A 20,069-nucleotide genomic window follows, 5' to 3' on the forward strand; every position below is an offset into this window, starting at 1 on the left:
CACTGCTAATCTAAAAGGTTAATAGTTCAAAGGGGAAAATAAAGCTATCAAGGCACTGGAAAACACTAAATGCAATTTCAACAATATCATGCCATGGTTATAGAATACTTTCATAAAAGAGCAATCTGTATTCTAGCTGTCAGTATACCTGTGACTGGATTACCAAGACATCTGCTAGTCTGAATGCACAGGAGGGGGTCGTTCGGTTTCCTATCTCTCCAAGACACAGGATGAAAGTCTAACAGTAAGTAATTTTGGAAATCACTGTTGGATTTAAATAAAATTTAAACTTAACAAAATTTACATCAAAGTTTAGAGAACATATTGCATCCGGATGCTAATCATTGAAAGTAGTATCTCAGACTTTGTGATGCCAGGTAGGAAAGGGGGCTGGCTTACCCCCTGCCGGCATGTGTGTAAGAAACGGTATATAAAAAGCTCTGTTTAACCATGTACTGTATTATACCATCTGTACTTATGGATGATCACTAGTACCTCAAACTAGTGTGTAATGGACCTTGTAAGGACCCCTTGAGCAAACAAACATCACTGCTTAAAGATTTTACTGACACCTATTGCCTGCTGTATCCTGTGACCAACAGATAAGAGCTTACACTCTAAGCAGTTCCCCCGACTGTCCTGTTTTAAGCCCATCATCTGTGTCAATGCTCTGCCCGCTACCAAGCGGACCTGATCCATAGTAAGCAGTCAGGAGGTACCAGCAAACCCACAGCAAAGAGGCGCTTTAGCAGCTACTCCAGAAGTGAGCAGTTGGCACTTGCAGTCAGTGAGTGTCTGGAGGCAAGGTGACACCAGTAGGAGTGTCAGTAACAATCTGTTACCAACGGTTAGAAAGAAACAACCCTTCATCATTCCTCCCATAACAGACCGGGTGTCGACGTAAGCCCATCCGATCATAATACCATGCATTTCCAATAGAATAATTAACTTAACTGAACTCAAGCATCCATTTCTATAAATACAAGGTATCCAAGAACATTCTTGGGCAACCATCTCCATATATATATCCATCTGACAAGGACACGGAACTCATGCTGCTTCTTCCTTCCTTTTGAAGGCCAAAAGCAGCAAAAAAACAAAACAAAGCAAAATACAAAATGCTAGCCCTATATATGACCCCATAAACCTGAAGCATGGTATCACATCAGCAGCTGATAGTCTGATACACAACAATACATCCACAACAAAGCATTCACTGCACATAGTGACCTTCAAAAACACTTCACATCTTATTAACCTTGTGCGTGTATAAAGAAAAAAAAACACTGTTTTCAGATGAATCCTCACCAAAGTGGTAGTAGTTTGGATATTTACAGATTGTACAGTTTGCCACCATTTTAAATCACCTTTCTTCCTGGGTTACAGAATACACAGCAAACTGTGGGACACGAGCTCCGATGTATTTTAAATTAATTACTTACTTGCCATGGTCTAGAATCTCTATAGTACCGACATGCTGTTCCGCTACTATGTAGTTACAGGTTTTGTCTCTATAGAACATGGATATATATTTTAAAACAAATACATCTACTGGCCCAACCCACCACCATCAAAAAAATTAAATATTCCTCATTGTATTTAATAACAGGAAGTCTGGTGTGCCATAGGAAGCACAATATTTCCTACAAATCAGAACTTTTCCCGAATGTCTTCAGTTCTTTTGTGTTTTTGAAACCTTTACATATATAATAATGAATGTTATTAGCAACGTTGAATTAAAAATGTAAAAAAGGTAGAAAAATATGATTTTATATTTTGCTGAACATTTAAAAAAAGAATAACTTGAAAATAAGCACAGCATATATGTAGGTTATAGTTCATGTTTAGGTGTACATACATTTACATATATGTTCTTTAACTATTTTAAATATGTTTTAACGGACACTAATGTACTATTTGATTACCATTAACACAGCCTTGTTATTTGTGGGATTAATATACTCCTAAAATCTCGTTGACTCCTCTGATGAATTTGCCCATGAAACTTACAAACACTACAAATAAATTGTGGTGCGGTCTTAGGACCCAACTGACACTGTCAGAAACCGCACCAACCGAATAAATCAGGCCCATTGATACAGTGACTATAAATCGTATTTGTGTATCAACACAACATTTGTACTTCAAACAGTTATATATTGGTTGTATTTCTCTGGGCCATTCAATGTATGGGAATCAATATCACAATCACTCAAACTATCATTAACCATGAAGGGCGCCTGTGGGACCCTATTACCCCACCACCCAATCAATATTAGCTTGCCTACAAATCAGTATCCTCCTAATACCAAGACTGAACCATGGACCAACACAAATGTATGGAAATATCAAACGGATAACAAAATAAAAAAGCACATATTATATATTTATACATATACACACACACCAAACAGTTGATACCACAAAATAACCACAAAACTGAAACCAAAAGTGACGTGCACGTGTCCCGAGGACCATGCGTACTAACCGAGGTTCTGTGGTGACAGGAACTGCACTTTGTTTTGTGGTTGCACTGCCCCGCGTTCCGTCTGTTTGCTTCCTGAATGAAACACAACACAAAACCAGCAATTTCAAGGATATCAGCCCTTAGCTTGTCATTGGGAAAAATTATTTAACTGCAGGGTTAGCAAGCAATGTGTGCAGCTGGAGACTGGTTGACCAAATGGCTTCATGTGAACCTTGTGTGATCTTCAGTCAGTGTAAATTACCAGAGATGCGGATGAAATAAGTTCATCCTACACTCAGCTCCTATTAACAGACCCCAATACCTCATGCTTTAGAGCAGGAACTGACTGAAAGATCAGTAACAGCTGGAAGTACTTACTTATTACTTTCAAAATGCTTTGCATTACTCAAGAGACATAAAAAAAACCATGTCCCCCATAAAGGTATAAAAGAATCACCTGGGGTAAATAAAAACATACTACTCTCAACTACATCAGTTGTTGTCTAATGGTATCTTTCCTAACTTGATTTCTTGTAAAAGCTTCAAACAAGACAATACTTCTATAAACATAAAAACCACTTGGGGTTAACTCGTACCAAGCCGTTAAAGATTATGTAAAAGTAATATACGAAGCAAGCAAATAAAAAGCATTGATAAGACCATCAAAGCTATAAGGCTTCTTACTGGGGAAATGTAACATTTATCGGCCATATTCCCAAAACTGTAGTAACAGTTAATGACATTCATGACACTCAAAATGCTATGGAATTGGTGATAAAAAATAAAAAAAGTGTCAATTATTTTATCTTGTACAGAAAGCCGTTTCCTCCTCTCTGCTTTCATCAATACAGCCAAATGAGGACATCTTTAGGCAATAGGAAGCATACAACAGTGCTTCTGGATAATGAAGGCAGGGGAGGACAAGGGGCCATCACTACAAAGGACACGGTCACAACAATCTAAACCGTAATATCAGAACACATTGATTTGGCTCACTTACCCACAAGGAACATTCACCACCAATAAAGTGGGAATGGATGATACATTCACTGTGGCCTATATAGGGATTAGGGATCCCTAAAGCCAGATTAGTTGTTAGCACAGATTACATTGATCAGTGTGTTTATGCAACTAGACCACACTACAAAAATGTATGCTGCAGGAGAATTTATTTTGATCACTTTTACAATAAATCCTTATTATGACGCTGGACAGATTTGGTTCCGGGCAGGTGTTAGGAAAAAGTGTGTGTAAAATAAAGTATATGCACTTGTCTCCAGTATATCCCTGTGATGCAGTTTTGAAAATAGAACAAGTAATATATAGAAATTAACAAACATTATGATAGGGCAAAATCAATAATAAAACTGTGCCCCTCTCTCTCTGGGTCATGAATGCCTGCACCATTATATATTGTATAAATTCGCTATGGTGCGAACAGAAAGTCATGTGACACTGTCCTTGTGTAATCCATTCAGAGCCAGCTCGATGATGTCACAAGATGTTCCCCAGCAGCTCACTGAGCACTCTCCTGCCAGTACATGGGCTGTTCACACATTATTACTTGTGTATTCAGCTGGGCAGCAATGAACATTCATAAGAAACTATACAGTTGTACCACACAGTAAATGTAACATGTTTAGTGGTAAGAAATCTGCTTAGCTATCCTTTTAATGTGCCATTCATTTTAGGGGACAAATGTTCACTTAAAATACATCTAATAACTGGGATGCAAGTTGTCGTTACTACACGTGTCATGGTTTATGTAAAACTGCATTACCGAAATTAGATATACTGAGATTACTCTGCTTGGGTTTCTATAAGAAACAAGCACAAGAACTGTATCTTTAAAACTTACTTGAGAAGCTTCTCTAAAACAGTAGATTAAACCTACAGTATAGAGAAGGCCAATATGCAGAGTCTAAAAATTACATTTCCACTCTTTTATACTAGAACTACATCTGCAGAATAAACAATGACATTGTTTCTCTATTCCATCTACAGCACTCTACATCTAATCACCAGGACATGTTCATTGCCGGCATTGGCTAAAAAGACCATGACTCTGTAAGCTCTATGGAGATTATGATCGGGAGTACATACACACCACATGATCGGAAAGTGATTGGAACAAGATTATCAAACAGTACAACTAACCAAAGGAAAGGACAATCGGTACTTTTGAACGATTATCGTTCATCGTGCGCATATACACACTAACACGATATGTGGCAGAGCGGTCGTTTGTTGGGCGATTGGGCAGATAAATCGGCTGAAAAACCTCCAAGTATGTACCTAGCCTAAGTGTTGCCTGATTTTAATACCATTGTGTTAATACTATTCACCATAATATTCTCTCTCTCCTCCAATATTCTACAGGAATATAGATAGAATCAGTCTGTTATAGGAGCTGTTTAAGGCTGTTCATTTTCTAAATGTCAACACACCATTCCAACAGGCTGACTTTCACACACTTTATCAGAGTCAATAACACGCGTCTCATTGTTTGTGGTGTGCACCTAGTGCTATAAAGCTGGTCACACACGGGCTAATCCTACCACTTGGCCCAAGTGTCAGAATGAACCACACTTGGTGGCCAAATTGTCCAAGATCCAGCCAAATCTCTATACAGACCAATAGTCACCTTCCAACATGTCTGATAGCAGACCCTCCAACTGTTCCCTTTCACCTAGTACAAAATGCTTTGCCCACTTAAAATTACTATTACACTTACCTGTTATTATTTAGTTGTTAAAAACACCCTTTCATTCAATTAATTCAACAATGGTAAAGTGGGAGGTTTGGAAGTAGAGCATTTTGTATTAGGACTAAGGGTCATATGTTGGAGGGTCTGCAATAATAATCTGATCAATTTCAATCAGATCATCATCAAGCTGCTTTTGGTATGATCGTGCGGTGTTATCAGGTCAATAGCTTTACATTGCCGTGTATGGCCAACTATACTTTTATCCTTTAAACTGTTTATTTAGGATTCAGGAACAAGTTACTTGTGCATCTGTTTCATAAATCCTCACTCCACTAGTCCCTTTTAATCTGTTAACATACTGGAAACCTCACTGCTCTAGGTTTATGTTGTATAGTTATTGTATCCTGTTTTATTAGTTTATTATGACAGTACTAGGTTTTGTTTACATTTTCTGTATTGTGTTGTATAGTGATGGACTACAAAAATAAATGTTCAAAACAAAAGACATGAATAGTGAAGGGTGCGAGATACGCACATGACAATCACTTCAGTCATAAATTCTCATTACCACTTCCCACCTCTCTCCTTATCCTCATTGTGAACAGTATCATTGTCATTTATTTATATAGCGCCAGCAAATTTCGTACCGCTTTACAATTGGGGACAAACACAGTAAAACAAACTGGTACTATAACTAGGTCTCTCTCTACACATTTTTTGTGAAATGTATAAGTCTTTTATATTACCTCCGCAACTTCAGAATGCCCTATCCTCTCCGCATCAAACTGCTTCTACAGTGCCAATTTTGCATACCACATAGACTGGCTTATTTAAAACAAAAAATGTGTATTTAAATAGATACCTCCTGTTTCTTTTAATTTGCCTATATTCCTAATTACAGTGCAAGCTCTTTTACAGAAGGGAATTCCCCTTTATGTTTATCAAAGTACCATATACCTGTCATCTAGCTAACAAATGCACGCATGCATATTGCAAGCAGCATATGTTAATTCCACTGAAATAAACGAAGGCATGAAATCTGCCAGTAAAGTTAAATACTTCCGGATGCAGAGAGATGGCTAACCAGGAGACAGCAGAGCCGGATCAGGACTAGGATGCCCAGCAATAGAAAAAAAAAAAAGGGGGGGAGAGTGTTGGAGTGGGGTGTGTCTGCTTGTATTTAGAATGATTGCTTTATATAACAGAGCGGTAACAAGAGAAGAGAAAGCTATATTTGATATACGCCACTGTATAGATTTAAAACAAAATCCATAAATGTGACAAGAAAAACTTTTGAGTCAAATAAGTTGACACTTTGAAAATGCCAAAAATATCAATAAAAGTATAAAAGGGGGTTTTAGCATATAATTTGTGATAAAATACTAGTAACTGCTATTTAAACAAATAACAATGGCAAGTCAATTCAGATTCTTCTTCACAAAAATATTTATATTCTTTAAAAACAAAAGGCGCTACATATTAGAAAATGTGTCATCATTTAACAGCTGTGTATTCCCAAATGGCAAGACACGAAAATAACTTATCAAACTCCAACATGTAATGTTCTGAGCCTATCTGAGTACACATTTACTTCTGATGGATTTGCATGCGGTTTATTATTTTTTATACCAATTTCCCCATGAAGCATGCTACCAAGCCATTGAAGAAACCAGCACTAATAATGTTTTTATTAAGTTTAAAAATTGTATTTTAACATCATCTTTTAACATCAGCTGGCTTATTTTTGAGTCCAATTTTAGCCAATTTCCACTCTCTGTGCCATGAACCAAAGTACATGCTTTTTTCCGTCATAAAATATGCAATTCCCCTCACTTCCCTTTTGGTGTGCTCACAATAGGACAAAAAGAAACAGAACTAAATTTCAACTTCTAGAAATGGGGGTAAAGGGCTTAAGAGGATCAAAACAATAGGTTATTATTTTTTGCATGAACTCAACTATCTAATCTCTCTCAGTTAATGAGGTTTTATTCACGTCTCCATTTTTATCTCCCTGCATAATCTCACCTTACTCCTATGTCACAGTTTAATCATACTCTAGCTGTTTCCTTTACTCACAGGCCAGATCTTAGTCCCTATCCCTCATCACCTATCATCCATAAACTCAATTCCTGTTATGCTTAATTCCCCATTGCTTCATCCTTAATCTCTTTCCTGGAGACTTGCCAACTATCCCTGAATCAATTCCTGGAGATTTCATTAGCCAAATGACTTAATCATGACATCAACAAGTGATCAACTACAGAGATCTAATTATTGTACAGCCCATGGCAATAAATTACACCGATCATTCCAATGGAGTCTGTGACAAAACAACAGAGATTATATTACTGGAGTTTTGGGAATGTCCTGCTCACTGCTTACTTTCCCTCCTCCAAATTCATTGATTTATCATTATTACACCACTCCCAGCCCTCTCCTGGATGGATTTGCACATGATCTGTTAAAGTGGCTAGTCAGTGTATGGACAGGTTACAGATAGAGCATCAAAATACATTAAAAATTGTGACAAGATCTTAAATACAAATAACAAATCAGATGATGATTTTGATTACAGGTTGAATCCCTATAATACAGAGTTCGAACAATTATGTCGATGTGGTGAACGTGCCCAGTTCCATGAAAAACTGAACAGAACTAATGAGTTGTGTAGGACATAAATGGGACATTTATACACTTTGCATAGAAGTACCCAATAGTGTTGGTAGTGATGATAATTTTGAGCAAAGGTTATGGCATTTGTTTTAAAAAAAAAATAAAAAAATTGGCCACACAGTGGCAGTAAAATGTGGTTGTTCTCATCTCCGTACAGACAAAAACTGTGCAACAAAGTAAAATAAAGCTGAATTAGAGAGGTTCAACCTGCATGTGAATTACTTTCCAGCCAGTGTGGCTACATCTGCAAGATTAGGTTGGGATGCCATTGATAATTTAATACCACAATAACAATATTATGCCGCTTAATGACACGTATCAGCTTGGCGGTTCATGGTACAGTTACTTTTCAGATCGTTTACCCTTTTGTAAAGGTCAGATTTGTGACCACCCTTTACAAACAGTACAGCAGTCATTTCAGACAGGCCAGACTGTTTCACCATAAGGAGAAGGTATGCGAGGCAGGGGCACATTTTAGATATTGCTGCTGAGGGCCAGAAGGAGGTCTTAAGAGAGCAAATCCCATTACTACTAAAATCATTACGGATATGAAAAAAAAAAAGACATTAAACATCGTGGTAATATCTAAACACAGACAGTGGGAAGCTAATCCATAAAACAAGCAGGGCAAAGCAAATAAAAAAAAAACTTGTAAAAAACAAAAAAAGTAAAATAATATAGAGAAGGGAGTGAGTGAGAGCGAGTGATAGAGAGAGAGAGCGCGGTGTAAGAGAGAAGGTAAGAGGAGGGTGGCAATGGTGCCAGGACAAATGGGAGTAGAGAAAGCGACCAAAGAGCATAGTAAAGAAAGATAAAGGTAAAAGATAAAAACCAAAAGCAGCACCAAACAAAAGAAAACAAAAAAAACAAACTAACCAGCAGAACTGGGAGTTGAGGGCGAATTGGCTTGACTTCCGTGAACTGACACATTGGTAGCAGTCACAGCTGTTTTGGCAGCATAAATATTGGCTTCCTCTTGAAATTTACCTATGTTCTTCTTGTAGCGGATTCGCTTATTTCCGAACCAGTTTGAAACCTGCAGTGAGCGCAAGAGAGATAGCGAGCTATGTTACAGCAATTATTAAGTAGAAATGAAAGAGTCTGAAGTGCTTATATATAGGCAGACGTGTGCCAAAAAAATGTGTGTGTACATGTCACCTTTGTTTTGTAAAGAAAAACTAGAACTACATGTCTGTTTTACTCCACACTTATGTACTCCTGTCCAGGCAGTCACTAGCAAAATCATAAATATCTTTAGTAATCCTCAGTGTGCATCAAGTTAATGTTTACACTTCTACACGTGGGGTGATGATGTGGATATATTTTTTTATCATCAGAAGATTTCATAGTGTATACCAAAGTAAACAAATGTTAAACTCAGAAGAACATCACCCATTAGTAGCAAATGATCTTAGTGTCATTAAGGAGGAGTATTGAAAAAGAGTTTTTTTAAAAAAAACAAATATTTTAAGTGTTCGATGCAATGGCAGTAATAACACTAAATGTCTATGTCCCTGTCGTGTGATACATAACAGTGTAGTTAAACATGTGTAGACGTGTATTCCAGTAAAGTAGAAGACAGATAATTTGAATGAATCACTCTTCATTCACATAACAAACATAAAAAGTAGTGAGGGGAACAGGTGTCATGTATTTTAACAGATGGCCAAAGAGACAGACACTACCTGTGACACGGTGATGCCACACTTCTTGGCTAGCTCCTCTTTGGCCTCTTCGCTGGGGTACGGGTTGCTGAGGTGTGAATAGAAATACTCGTTCAAAATTTCTGTAGCTTGCTTGTTGAAGTTTCTTCTCTTCCGCCTATCGAATAAAAAATTAGAGCATTCAGAAAACAATGTCTGTGTTTCAATTACAGTAATAAAACAGTCGAATTTGAGCTCTGGAAAAGTATAATAGGGAGCCAAAGGAAGGTATAACAAAATATAACTAAAATGAAGGTGTCTGAACCCATTAAACTTGTAGGCTATAGCTCAACATATAGCTCAACATAAGCAGTTAAAGGATAGCGACATTGAATGAAGAGGAGTTTACATATTTATGTCTGAAAGTTCCAAGACAGTCTTAGAATTTTACAACCAAAATGATATATTTCATAGGGCGATGCAATTCTATGACCTTATCAGAACAGCATGACCAATGGCAAAGCACTGCAGGGAGTCTCTGTAACATATCTATATAGATCAATAAGATCAAGAACTATACAAAGTCTTTTCTGTGACAGAACGTAAGACACCTGCAACTTGTTGAGGTTGCATGTGCCAACCAGTAGAGTGACATTTTCCTGCTTTACTCCTAACCTGATCAGCATTTACAAGTCAGCCAATCTTCCCTCCCAAAGAAGTCCCACTATCACAATTTCTCCACCTCAATGGGCAAAACATCAACACTGATACAATACAGTATGTAATACTGTAATAGATCTCTTTTTTCCATAAGTCACTTTAAATCTTTTAAAGATAAAAAGACAACTACAATAATAAAAATCCTCATTCCATAAAAGGAAAGGGCTCCGGAGTGCCCAACGTTTGGTAGAGCACTTTAAAGCATCATGTTTTCTACAGTATACGTAAAGTAACATAAGAAAACAGAACTATATTCCGACTGTTCCTTTACCTACTAAATTTCTGAAAGTCTGCCCCGCTCTAAAGGTGCATGCATGCAAGACCCGAAAATATAAACACACAGGTCTGACTGGATTCTAATAGGCCATTAGGTAATCTGAATTCAAAGATATACATGTGAAGCAAACGTTTTAGTCTCCAAGTACAGGGCAAATACAGATCATGGAACATTTTACCATAATGCCTGGGTATGATCATACCACTTTAAATTTATTAAATAACAGAACCTCTGCTGTAGTTATTTACTAAATTTAGTACAGCTCGCCACGGAGAAGATCCAAAAGACTCTGTAAAGTTCTCTAGGATGCTGAAAGTTTTGGGGGGGGATGGGGATAGAAGTCATACTTACCTATGTTTCCTATCTTACTTCCGGGAGATCCGGAGACAAGGTAGGAAAGTTGAGGCGGGCAGGGCTTTATTTAGAGGTTCACTGTCAAGAGTGGGGGGAGCAATAGAGTTATCAAGCTCCGCCCACCTCAGTACACACTGATTGTGTATGGTCTGCCTGTATGAGACATGCTGTAGGCATGACCCACTATGGTCTCACCGTGCATCCAAGAAGCGAGAGCGCAGGATCATGACGGCTTCACATGTGCTTTGCTTGAGCTGCATCTGGATAGAGCTAAACTTTCTGTGGATAATCCCGACCATTCGCTCAATCTCTTTGGGAGAGATGGGTCTGGTCCTGCTCTGCTCCCGCAGCAGATTCATCACATGTGTAGTAAATTCGTTACAGGCCTAAAAGTTAAAAACATTGGTGAGATTTATAGTCCATTCTCTGCATCTACAGTAGATTTATTTGTTTTTCTTATATTCTTTTCTGTGCTGCAATCCTACATATCATATCATGCACAATTATTTACATTTTTCCACGTACAATAGTTTCATCTAAAACCCAAATTCCTGACCACTGGACTCTGTCCCATGTGGGTCAGGCAAACAATATGCGGTAAGGTGTTCAAATGACCTAAAAAAAAATTAAAGGTGTATCAATAGGTTTTGTAAAATCGCTGATTTTCAGCAATTGTGACGGCAGGTTTTAAAATGGCAATTTTATTAAGGGCAAAATCTGGCATGTGGAGTTGGAAAATATATATTTACAAATCCCACAACCAGGGTTTTGCCTTAAATAACATTGAAGTTTTAAGTCCTGCTGCAAAATTGCCGAAATTTGCGATTTTACAAAACCGATTGTTGATCGTTTACCTTAAAGTGTGTTTTAGATGTTAAGGAATAAAAAAAAAAATCCCCTTCCTCTAGTACTACTCTTTCAAAGTGGAATAACTTTCACTCTCTTTCATTCATCTAAAATGTAATTAACTACAATAGGCATATTACAAGTCACAGAGGATTTCCGAGACCATATAAAAGACAAATAGAAGCAGGTCAAGTGCTTTTATACATGTCACGGATGCCGTTGATGCATACATACAAGCACTTATCTCACCCAAGGAAGGGTATATGATCTGTCCAGCCCACTGGCTTATTAGTGATAGAAAGAAAAGTTTTATTTCTGAATGTGCAAGCAACGGCTTTGCTGGACCCAATTGCAGTTCCCGATTTGCAAAACAAAAAGTTGCATTACAATACCTACCTTTTTTTTTTTTAGGGAGCACCACTCAACTCTGTGATACCAATACAACCAATACTCTGGGGATCAAAGAAAGAAGGTGGAACACTAACTGTAATAAGCGCTCTATTTGGCACGCTCTGATGTCATAACAGACGCATGCGCTGGCAGTGATTGCCCCACCAAGATCTGTATCCGCTACTCTAGTAGTTGTATTGTAATGTTCAATTAACCTCAATACAGTGATGCTTAATAATTCTACAGTTTGAGGATAAGCATAGGAACAAAAGTACCGGATCTAAAAGAGATGATTATAGTTCTATCCTCCAGATGTCACCAACATGTACTTATAAAAAGGTTATACAGCCCTTTTGATAACCTTGGACATTCATATACATGTTACAGTTGTGTATTAGGTTTTAGCCACAACCTCCGGTTCTGGTTACCTGTTCATATTTCTCTAGCTCTGTGTGGTAGATTTGTCTGATTTGTGATAATTTGGCTCTATAATCTGAATGTTCCACTGAGTTGTCGGACCCGGCTCCACCTGATGCGGCGGCAGCTGCAGCGGCGGCTGCTGATCCGCCTCCCTTTTCTGGACCTGCTACACCCTCTGCCAAAAGCATGTTATCCAACCGCATCAGCTGGGGATCCTGAGGCTCCTCCTCTTGCGCCCCCCGAATACTGAGCACTGAAAAAGATAGAAAGACAAGGTAAGTGATAAAGACGGTATGCAACACATATAGGTTTATATTTTCCATTCACTGAAACATGCTTGGGATAGTTTACACTCCCCTTGGGGCTATATGTAAATAAATCACTTTCAGTACACTTTTTGCAATATATTTTTCCATACCCAAATCGTAAAATTACACCAATGTTGTCTCTTTGCTTCCATATACATTTTTAGTATGTACTGCTAAAGCTATGAAAACACACCATTGTTGTACTTTTTTTTTGCTTATGTACAAATCACTAGCCGTGGTTCCTGCGGCATTGAGCAAAGGGAAAAAGCTGTGCAGAAGAAATTACTACAAACATTACAGACACTAAGGCTCGTAATTCTGGCAGATTACAAAGTTTATCATTCCTATGCATTTAACTATTAGAAGATATAATCTTTTATTCACTTGCTTCCTCATTTCAAAAATACCCTCACACCTAACTCACTACCCGTCTATGTAAGAAATAAAATTAAATAAAAATAATAATAGTTTGGTCTATTTCATAAACTGCCACCAGGGGTCTCCTTTACTACCAGATCACTGAAATCACTGAACACTCACTGAACCGTGCAGGGTCCACTTACAAACCACAAAAATCATTTTGAGTTATAAAGGAATTCACATGATCACAAAACCAGTACACACCTCTGCTTTAACAAATAACCAAATCAACTACTACAGTAAGATACAAGGAAATCAACAGGAAAAAACACTAGTGGGAGACATATTAAACAAATACTTCTAATATCGTAATTATTAAAACAAGACAAAGGAAACGGGACGTTTCATCTGACGATATGAGACCTTGTTAATCACAACAGTGAGATATCTGTTAAAAGGGCATAAATACGGCAGTGGCTGACTACCTTTCCAACATTCACAGCAGGGTTAAAGCAGTAGCAAAACCTTTGTTTTAATTCTGGAATCGTATGTTACCATCACATAAAAAGTGGCTCAAATATAGGGAAGGAGTGGAAGGATGTGGTTAGATGCACTGACCAAAGACACAGAAGACATTCTATAGAGAACCAAGGTCGAATCCCTGTGAAACCACATGATGACCTTGAACAAAGCTCTTCAATATAAAAACATACTTTAAAAATATGTATATTTTATGTATATAAAGAACATGCCATGCCAGAAAGTTACATTGGATATGTTGTGTGAAATAAACCCAAAGTACAACTCATCATGACCTGACATGAAAACACTTTGACACGAAGGTGCTTTACTTATGTTCGCGACGTCATTCGAGCCCAATCTACTGACCTCAAAGAGAAGTTTAACGTGTGCTACACGCATTGAATGGAGCAGGCAATGTTTGGAAAACACCACAATAAAATACACAAACTAGTACAACGCACAGAATTGATGTCAGTGGGTATGAGGACTACTCTGACAAGACATTTCACACACAGTCAGTAAATTACTCTGAGTAATCCAGAGTATTAAGTGTTTCATTAAAACTCTTTGAAATATAATTATGGATACAACACATTAACTGTCTGGACTAGCTAGACCTGAGCTGAATTAAAATATGAAGTCAGGGCAGTTTTACTGGAGGAGCAAGAAAGGACATTTACCTTGGGCCCATTACACTTCTATGTAACACAATGCATACCTCACCTCGCCACATTTGCCCAAAGATAATAGGGAAAAATGTTGCTGTGGCGCACACAAAAAGGGAGTGGTCAGGATATGTTTTGGGCATGTCCAGAGTTTCTAAAGTGCTAGGCCACCCCCAACACTCCTCCCACAAAGCACACTTCAATTGGCGCGGGCACCAGTGGCACCTGCAAGGTTTCCCAAACCCAGTCCTCAGGGCTCCCTAACAGTGCAGGTTTTCTGGATCATGTGACATAATTAGGACCACCTGTGGATCTGTTACAATGTGTCAGTCAGTAATGAATACACCTGTGCTCCAGCAAGGAGATATGGAAAACCTGCACTGTTAGGGAGCCCTGAGGACTGGGTTTGGGAAAGCCTGCACTAATGTATAAGCAGAAGGAGTGTGTACCATTCAATAACAAATCACCTTCAATACAAACTTCTGAAAGATCAAGCTGTTCTTCAAATTTATAATATACTCCAGTAACAGCGGATTATCATTAACAAAAATCACGTGACTGGACAGTTGGCACCCCGTTCCAGACAGTGGCACAACAAGTGGCACACTACTTCCACACTACTCCTCACATGCTCTGAAAATTCATCTACCTTATTCCTGCAGTGTCCACCCAATGCATGCAAATTACCACTAAAAGCTTATTGTGGAGACATCAAATATGATGCTTTATCATAATAGCTGTAGCTTCCTTTTGTACTTTTTATTGCCATCGTATAAATAGCTGAAAGGTAGTCGTCCCCTTTGGCATTTTTCACGTTTTTATTTACATCATGGAATTAGAATGTATTTATTCTGGAATTTTGATCAACAAAATACTCTAAAATGTGGACCCCTCATCAGGGGTCCAACCTGTGTACAATTAAAGTATTTCAATTGATTTCAAAATAAATATAGCTGTATGAACTTCCACCATTGTATAGTACATTTTTCAAGAAGATATAAAACATTCAAGCAAATTTTGGGATTATATTGAAAAGCATCAAATCAGGGGATGACTACACGAATATTTATCTTCCCCAGACTACCGCCAAGTAATATCCCCCAGAATACAGTCACGTGGCAAATAAAATTTAATGTTGATTTTCTATTTTCATCTGACCATAGATAACCAAACTTTTTGGCCTCAATACTAAACACTATGCTTTGCACAAGACTAACATTATGGATCATACCATGAACACTGTTCCTACAGTGAAGCCTGGTGGTAGTAGCATAATGCTATGACAATGCTTTTCTGCTTCTAAAAAAAACTTGTCAAAATAGGGGATAAATGTATTGAGTAAGTAAGATATAGGCAAATGGAAAACCTGCTGGAGAACATGGAAGATAATTGAGTGTTTTGCAGGACAATGACCCATGCATTCAGCAAAAGCCATTGGAGTGGCTTAAATACAAACAGACAAAAAAAAGTCTCCTGGAGTGACGCTAAGAAATCCCCAGACTTCAATCCTATTAGAACTCTAGCAGCTTTTTAAGATAAAATGGCCAAAACAGCAATGTCCAAGTATGTAAAGCTGATAGAGAAACACATATGATCTCACAGCTGTAATTACAGTAAAAAGCGCTGCTCACAAGAATTAAAACAATAGGGGTGAATACTTCCAAATAAAAAACAACACAAAAAAACCCGACTAGAATTGTGTAATTAAAACGTTTTCTATTCTTACATTACAGTGTATTCTGTGTTTATCAGTAGTAAATCCATTTTGATTCCAATGCATAAAATAATATAATGTGAAAAATGTCTATACCTATAGCTACTGTATTATCCAGCAGTCCTTTATTTTTCATTGCACCAAGGATATGAAAAGGTTTTCCCTGAATATAATTATGTAAAATGAAGATTACATAGCACTGTTGTGTCATATCCCACACAGAAACAAAAAATGTTGACTGATTAATTTAAGACAGGATCGAAATACATAGGACGCAACAAGACAATAAATTAATAAAATGTATTTAAAACGCGTTAAACCCTTTTGAGCTTGGATGTCAAGTTGTGTGCACACTTCTACGCATGTACATAGAAATTGTGTTTTTACACTGGGGCCCTAAGGCCATTTTAAAATTTGTAGGTAGGTCATTTCCTTATGCCAGAGGAGCCTCATGCCTACATTAAAGATACTAGTCATGTGGGGAGACACTGGTCACGTTTAAAGATAAGCAGTGTTGGCTGGAACTCCCGAGTGTATGTGAAATGTTCAGAATATTCTTTATTCTTGTAACTGTGGGGTGGAAAGTATACACAAAATACCTATACATTATGCCTGGATGTTTATTTCATTTTGCAGACAGGTTCTGTAATGGATCGAAAGCTACCCACACCCCCGACTGGTATAGTTGCGCTGTTCCTGTCATTATCCATACGCTTGTTCGTGTATCTGAAGACAATAACATACCAAAAGAGACCGGCCGCCGCCTGCAGGAAACTCTTCGTGTTGGGTGTCAAAAGGAGAGGGGGGAAAAAAATAAAATGATCATAATTGTACAATAAAAAAGCCTAGCAATTTAGGCAAATTGCTATATCGGTATTTTTTGCGTGTTAGGAATAAAATTTCCTTGAGGTGACGCGGTTAAATCTTTTCTTTCTTTTGAAGCCAAATTGCATGGGTCGCTCTCTGTGCCAATCCACTTGAGAAACACTAACAAAGGCCATTTCTGTGTTAGGGACGGATCGGTGGCAGCTTTTCATGAATACATGAGAATAATTTGGTCTGCTGCATGCTGAGAGCTGGGGCACAGCTCTACATACTGTATTACTGGCGTCTGCTGGGAAAATATCCAGCCAGAGGAGAAGGAAAAGGGAGGGAGACGGGGGGATTAGCAGGGAGATAAAAGAGGAGGGGAAAGATGGAACAGGAGAAAAACAGAAAAAAAAGATGGAGAAAGACGAGAGAGGTAGAAGGCAAAGAAGAAAAAAAAAAAACACTCCAAGATGTGTTAAACTAGGGAAGGCAGGACCAAAAGTCAGCAACGGGGACAGAGATGCAGAAATAAAATAAAGAACAGACTGGATCACAATCACTACAAGATCGCACAGCTTTACGCTTTTCAAATTCGGCAACAAGTTAAACACTCACATACAGATCTGTGATCACATTAGGCACAGATCATGCACACCTCCCAAAATGGTACAGCTTTCACTTACTCACCAGGTCACATTACAGAACAGAAGTTTGTTTTTAATCGGAATAGGAGTTAAACCTAGATACAAGGATAGGGGTACAAGTGTTGCCAACTTTATTAAGATCATATCCTCCTGCCTCTCCTACACAGATGTGGGAACATGCTGTGAATGCCACCATACCAAAAAGCATCAATCTGAAAAGACCAATGTATAGCCACAGTACTATAACATATGTCCACAAACCAACATTTAACGGATTTCATGTTTGTTTTTTTGTAATTTCTCCATTATCACTGTGTTCAATGCATATTAAAAGACATTCCCAAAAATTGACACATACAACCCTGCTATGGTGCATCGCAAGCAGATATCATCTATTTATAAAGCTCCACTAATTCTGCAGCGCTGTACAGAGAACTCGCTCACATCAGTCCCTGCCCCATTGAATCTTACAGTCTAAATTCCCTAACACACACATAGACAGAGTAGGGTTAATTTGATAGCAGTCAATTAAACTACTAGTATGTTTTTGAAATGTGGGGGGAAATCTGAGCACCTGGAGAACATGCAAATACAGGGAGAACATACAAACTCCACACAGATAAGGCCTTGGTCGTGAATCAAACTCATGACCCCAGTGCTGTGAATGGCCCACTCAATATCACTAGTACAGATAGCAGCCAGTGACAAAAAGAGGATATAGGTATATACATATATACACACACACATACAGGTATAGAGTCCCGTAAGGATATGTCAAACAATTAAATATCCATACTTCACTTGAATACACCATGGACCTTAGCACCAAAGCAGGTTTTTGGGATCTGTCCTGCAACTGCAGTGGGCTCTTTAATGCCAAATGTCTTGTTAGCAAAGGTAGGCAGTTTCCTGGCATTTGAAAGGAGACACTGGGGGAAGCCTCATTGTCACCAGTCACTGCACAAGACATGTAGAGGTGACAGTAAAGTGACACTGTGTCCCAGCTGCCTGAACCCTCTCTCCTGCTATGGGTAAAACGCAGCATCATGTGTATATATGTATGTGTGTGGCAGCTTTACAAGGCTATGCACTTTTGACTGGCATTGAGTTTATGTGAAAGTAATTAACAGTAATTAATCCTTAATTACAGTAATTAGTAGAGTCGCAGTAAATTAAGCCACATCTGGAGCAGATGAGGGCTTCTGAATGGCATGGATGCTACAGGCTAGGTGAGGAGGGGATATCAGAATGCTGGTACACAGGCCTATGAAGATACGAATAAGGAGAACTACAGAGGCATTTGGCCCGAAGCAGAGGAAGGAGTAAGCAGTAACAGAGGTAAAAGATTTGTGTTTGAGAGCAGAGTTAATAAACATCTGGAAGACTATTTGTAAATATCAGGATACTTAATAGCAGAATAAATGACAGCACAGTGGATCCTCAAAATCACCGTTAGTGCTATTGGGTTGAGAGAACTTTAATATTCAGTAGGTGCTCGGCAGGAAAGAACATGAAAGTCACGGTACCAATCTGTGGCATTAAGCCAGATGACAAAGAGCTCATAACAATTGCGTTCACTTATACAGAATGCCTACAGAGTCTGACCATTCTCTCAAGCCAAGAACATTACGTTTGTTTTGCAAATCCACAAGACTGTCATATAAGAAAACGTTTGGAATTACCATTTGCCAGATGCACATCGCAAAGGAAAAAAAATGCAGATGAGAAAGGTTGCAGACAAAGTTACACTACTGCTATAAATCTCAATGCAACTTTCCTACACTAGTCATTCACCTGGGCCTGTTATTTAAGCTCCAATTTTGTGTCTTCAAAATGCACCTTAATGTTGTGAAATGCCCACTCCCATTTACCTTAATTTGAAAACAGTCAGCAGAATCACAATGGAGAAAAATATTAAATTATAATTCTGTATATGTACTCTTACAAGCAGTGTATAAAAGCTTTAGCCTTACTTTACACGCACTAATGTTTTTTTTACTTATAAGTGTATCCCATAGTGTCTCCAATAATTAACAGTGTAGAGAAGTAACGGAATACTACAGTCCTAGCAATGTTATTATAGCGGATATCAAATAAGGTCATGGATAACTAGACATCATGTGATAGCTAAGGTCTCTGCTCATTTTGTGCACAGCTTTCTTTTATAAAACCACCTGACGTGAATACAGTCAGTCTCTACTGGCATGTACAAATAAATGATAGTCACAGTGTATGCAAAATTGTAGCTGCTATATCTGGCATCCCTATGATGCATCTACAGAATAGTTAATTTCATTTGCATTCCAGTGGCTCCATAATGTATCATATTGTTGTAATGCACTATGTCCGCATGGACTATAATACAGATGTCCTATTTTCCTTTGAAAAAAGCTCAATCTCCTGGTCATATGACCAAAGAATAACGCTTATAGCAGTTATAAAAACAAAAACAATGTCACCCATTTTTGTATAGAGGCTTACACACACCTCCATTACAAAACGATCATGAATTACAACTTACACTACATAGCTGCAACAATACTTAATGA

At 38.1% G+C, this 20,069-nt stretch overlaps 1 protein-coding gene across 7 annotated transcripts in view; it reads right to left on the reverse strand.

Annotated features, from left to right (window-relative positions):
* LOC142099253 (pre-B-cell leukemia transcription factor 1) overlaps window positions 1-20,069 on the reverse strand; it is a 100,299-nt gene that overhangs the window by 12,520 nt on the left and 67,710 nt on the right. For 3 of the 7 annotated variants that reach the window (XM_075182517.1, XM_075182516.1, XM_075182514.1), the window contains exons 3-7: window positions 12,506-12,750; window positions 11,037-11,227; window positions 9,533-9,668; window positions 8,724-8,883; window positions 2,489-2,560 (exon numbers count right to left, since the gene is read on the reverse strand). In XM_075182517.1, coding sequence (XP_075038618.1) covers window positions 2,489-2,560; window positions 8,724-8,883; window positions 9,533-9,668; window positions 11,037-11,227; window positions 12,506-12,750 — 804 coding nt within the window. The remainder of the gene's footprint in view (window positions 1-2,488; window positions 2,561-8,723; window positions 8,884-9,532; window positions 9,669-11,036; window positions 11,228-12,505; window positions 12,751-20,069) is intronic. The other 4 variants (XM_075182520.1, XM_075182515.1, XM_075182519.1 and 1 more) reach the window with 2 other exon arrangements.

Source organism: Mixophyes fleayi, chromosome 8 (assembly GCF_038048845.1).
Source record: "Mixophyes fleayi isolate aMixFle1 chromosome 8, aMixFle1.hap1, whole genome shotgun sequence".
Taxonomy (NCBI): Eukaryota; Metazoa; Chordata; class Amphibia; order Anura; family Limnodynastidae; genus Mixophyes; species Mixophyes fleayi.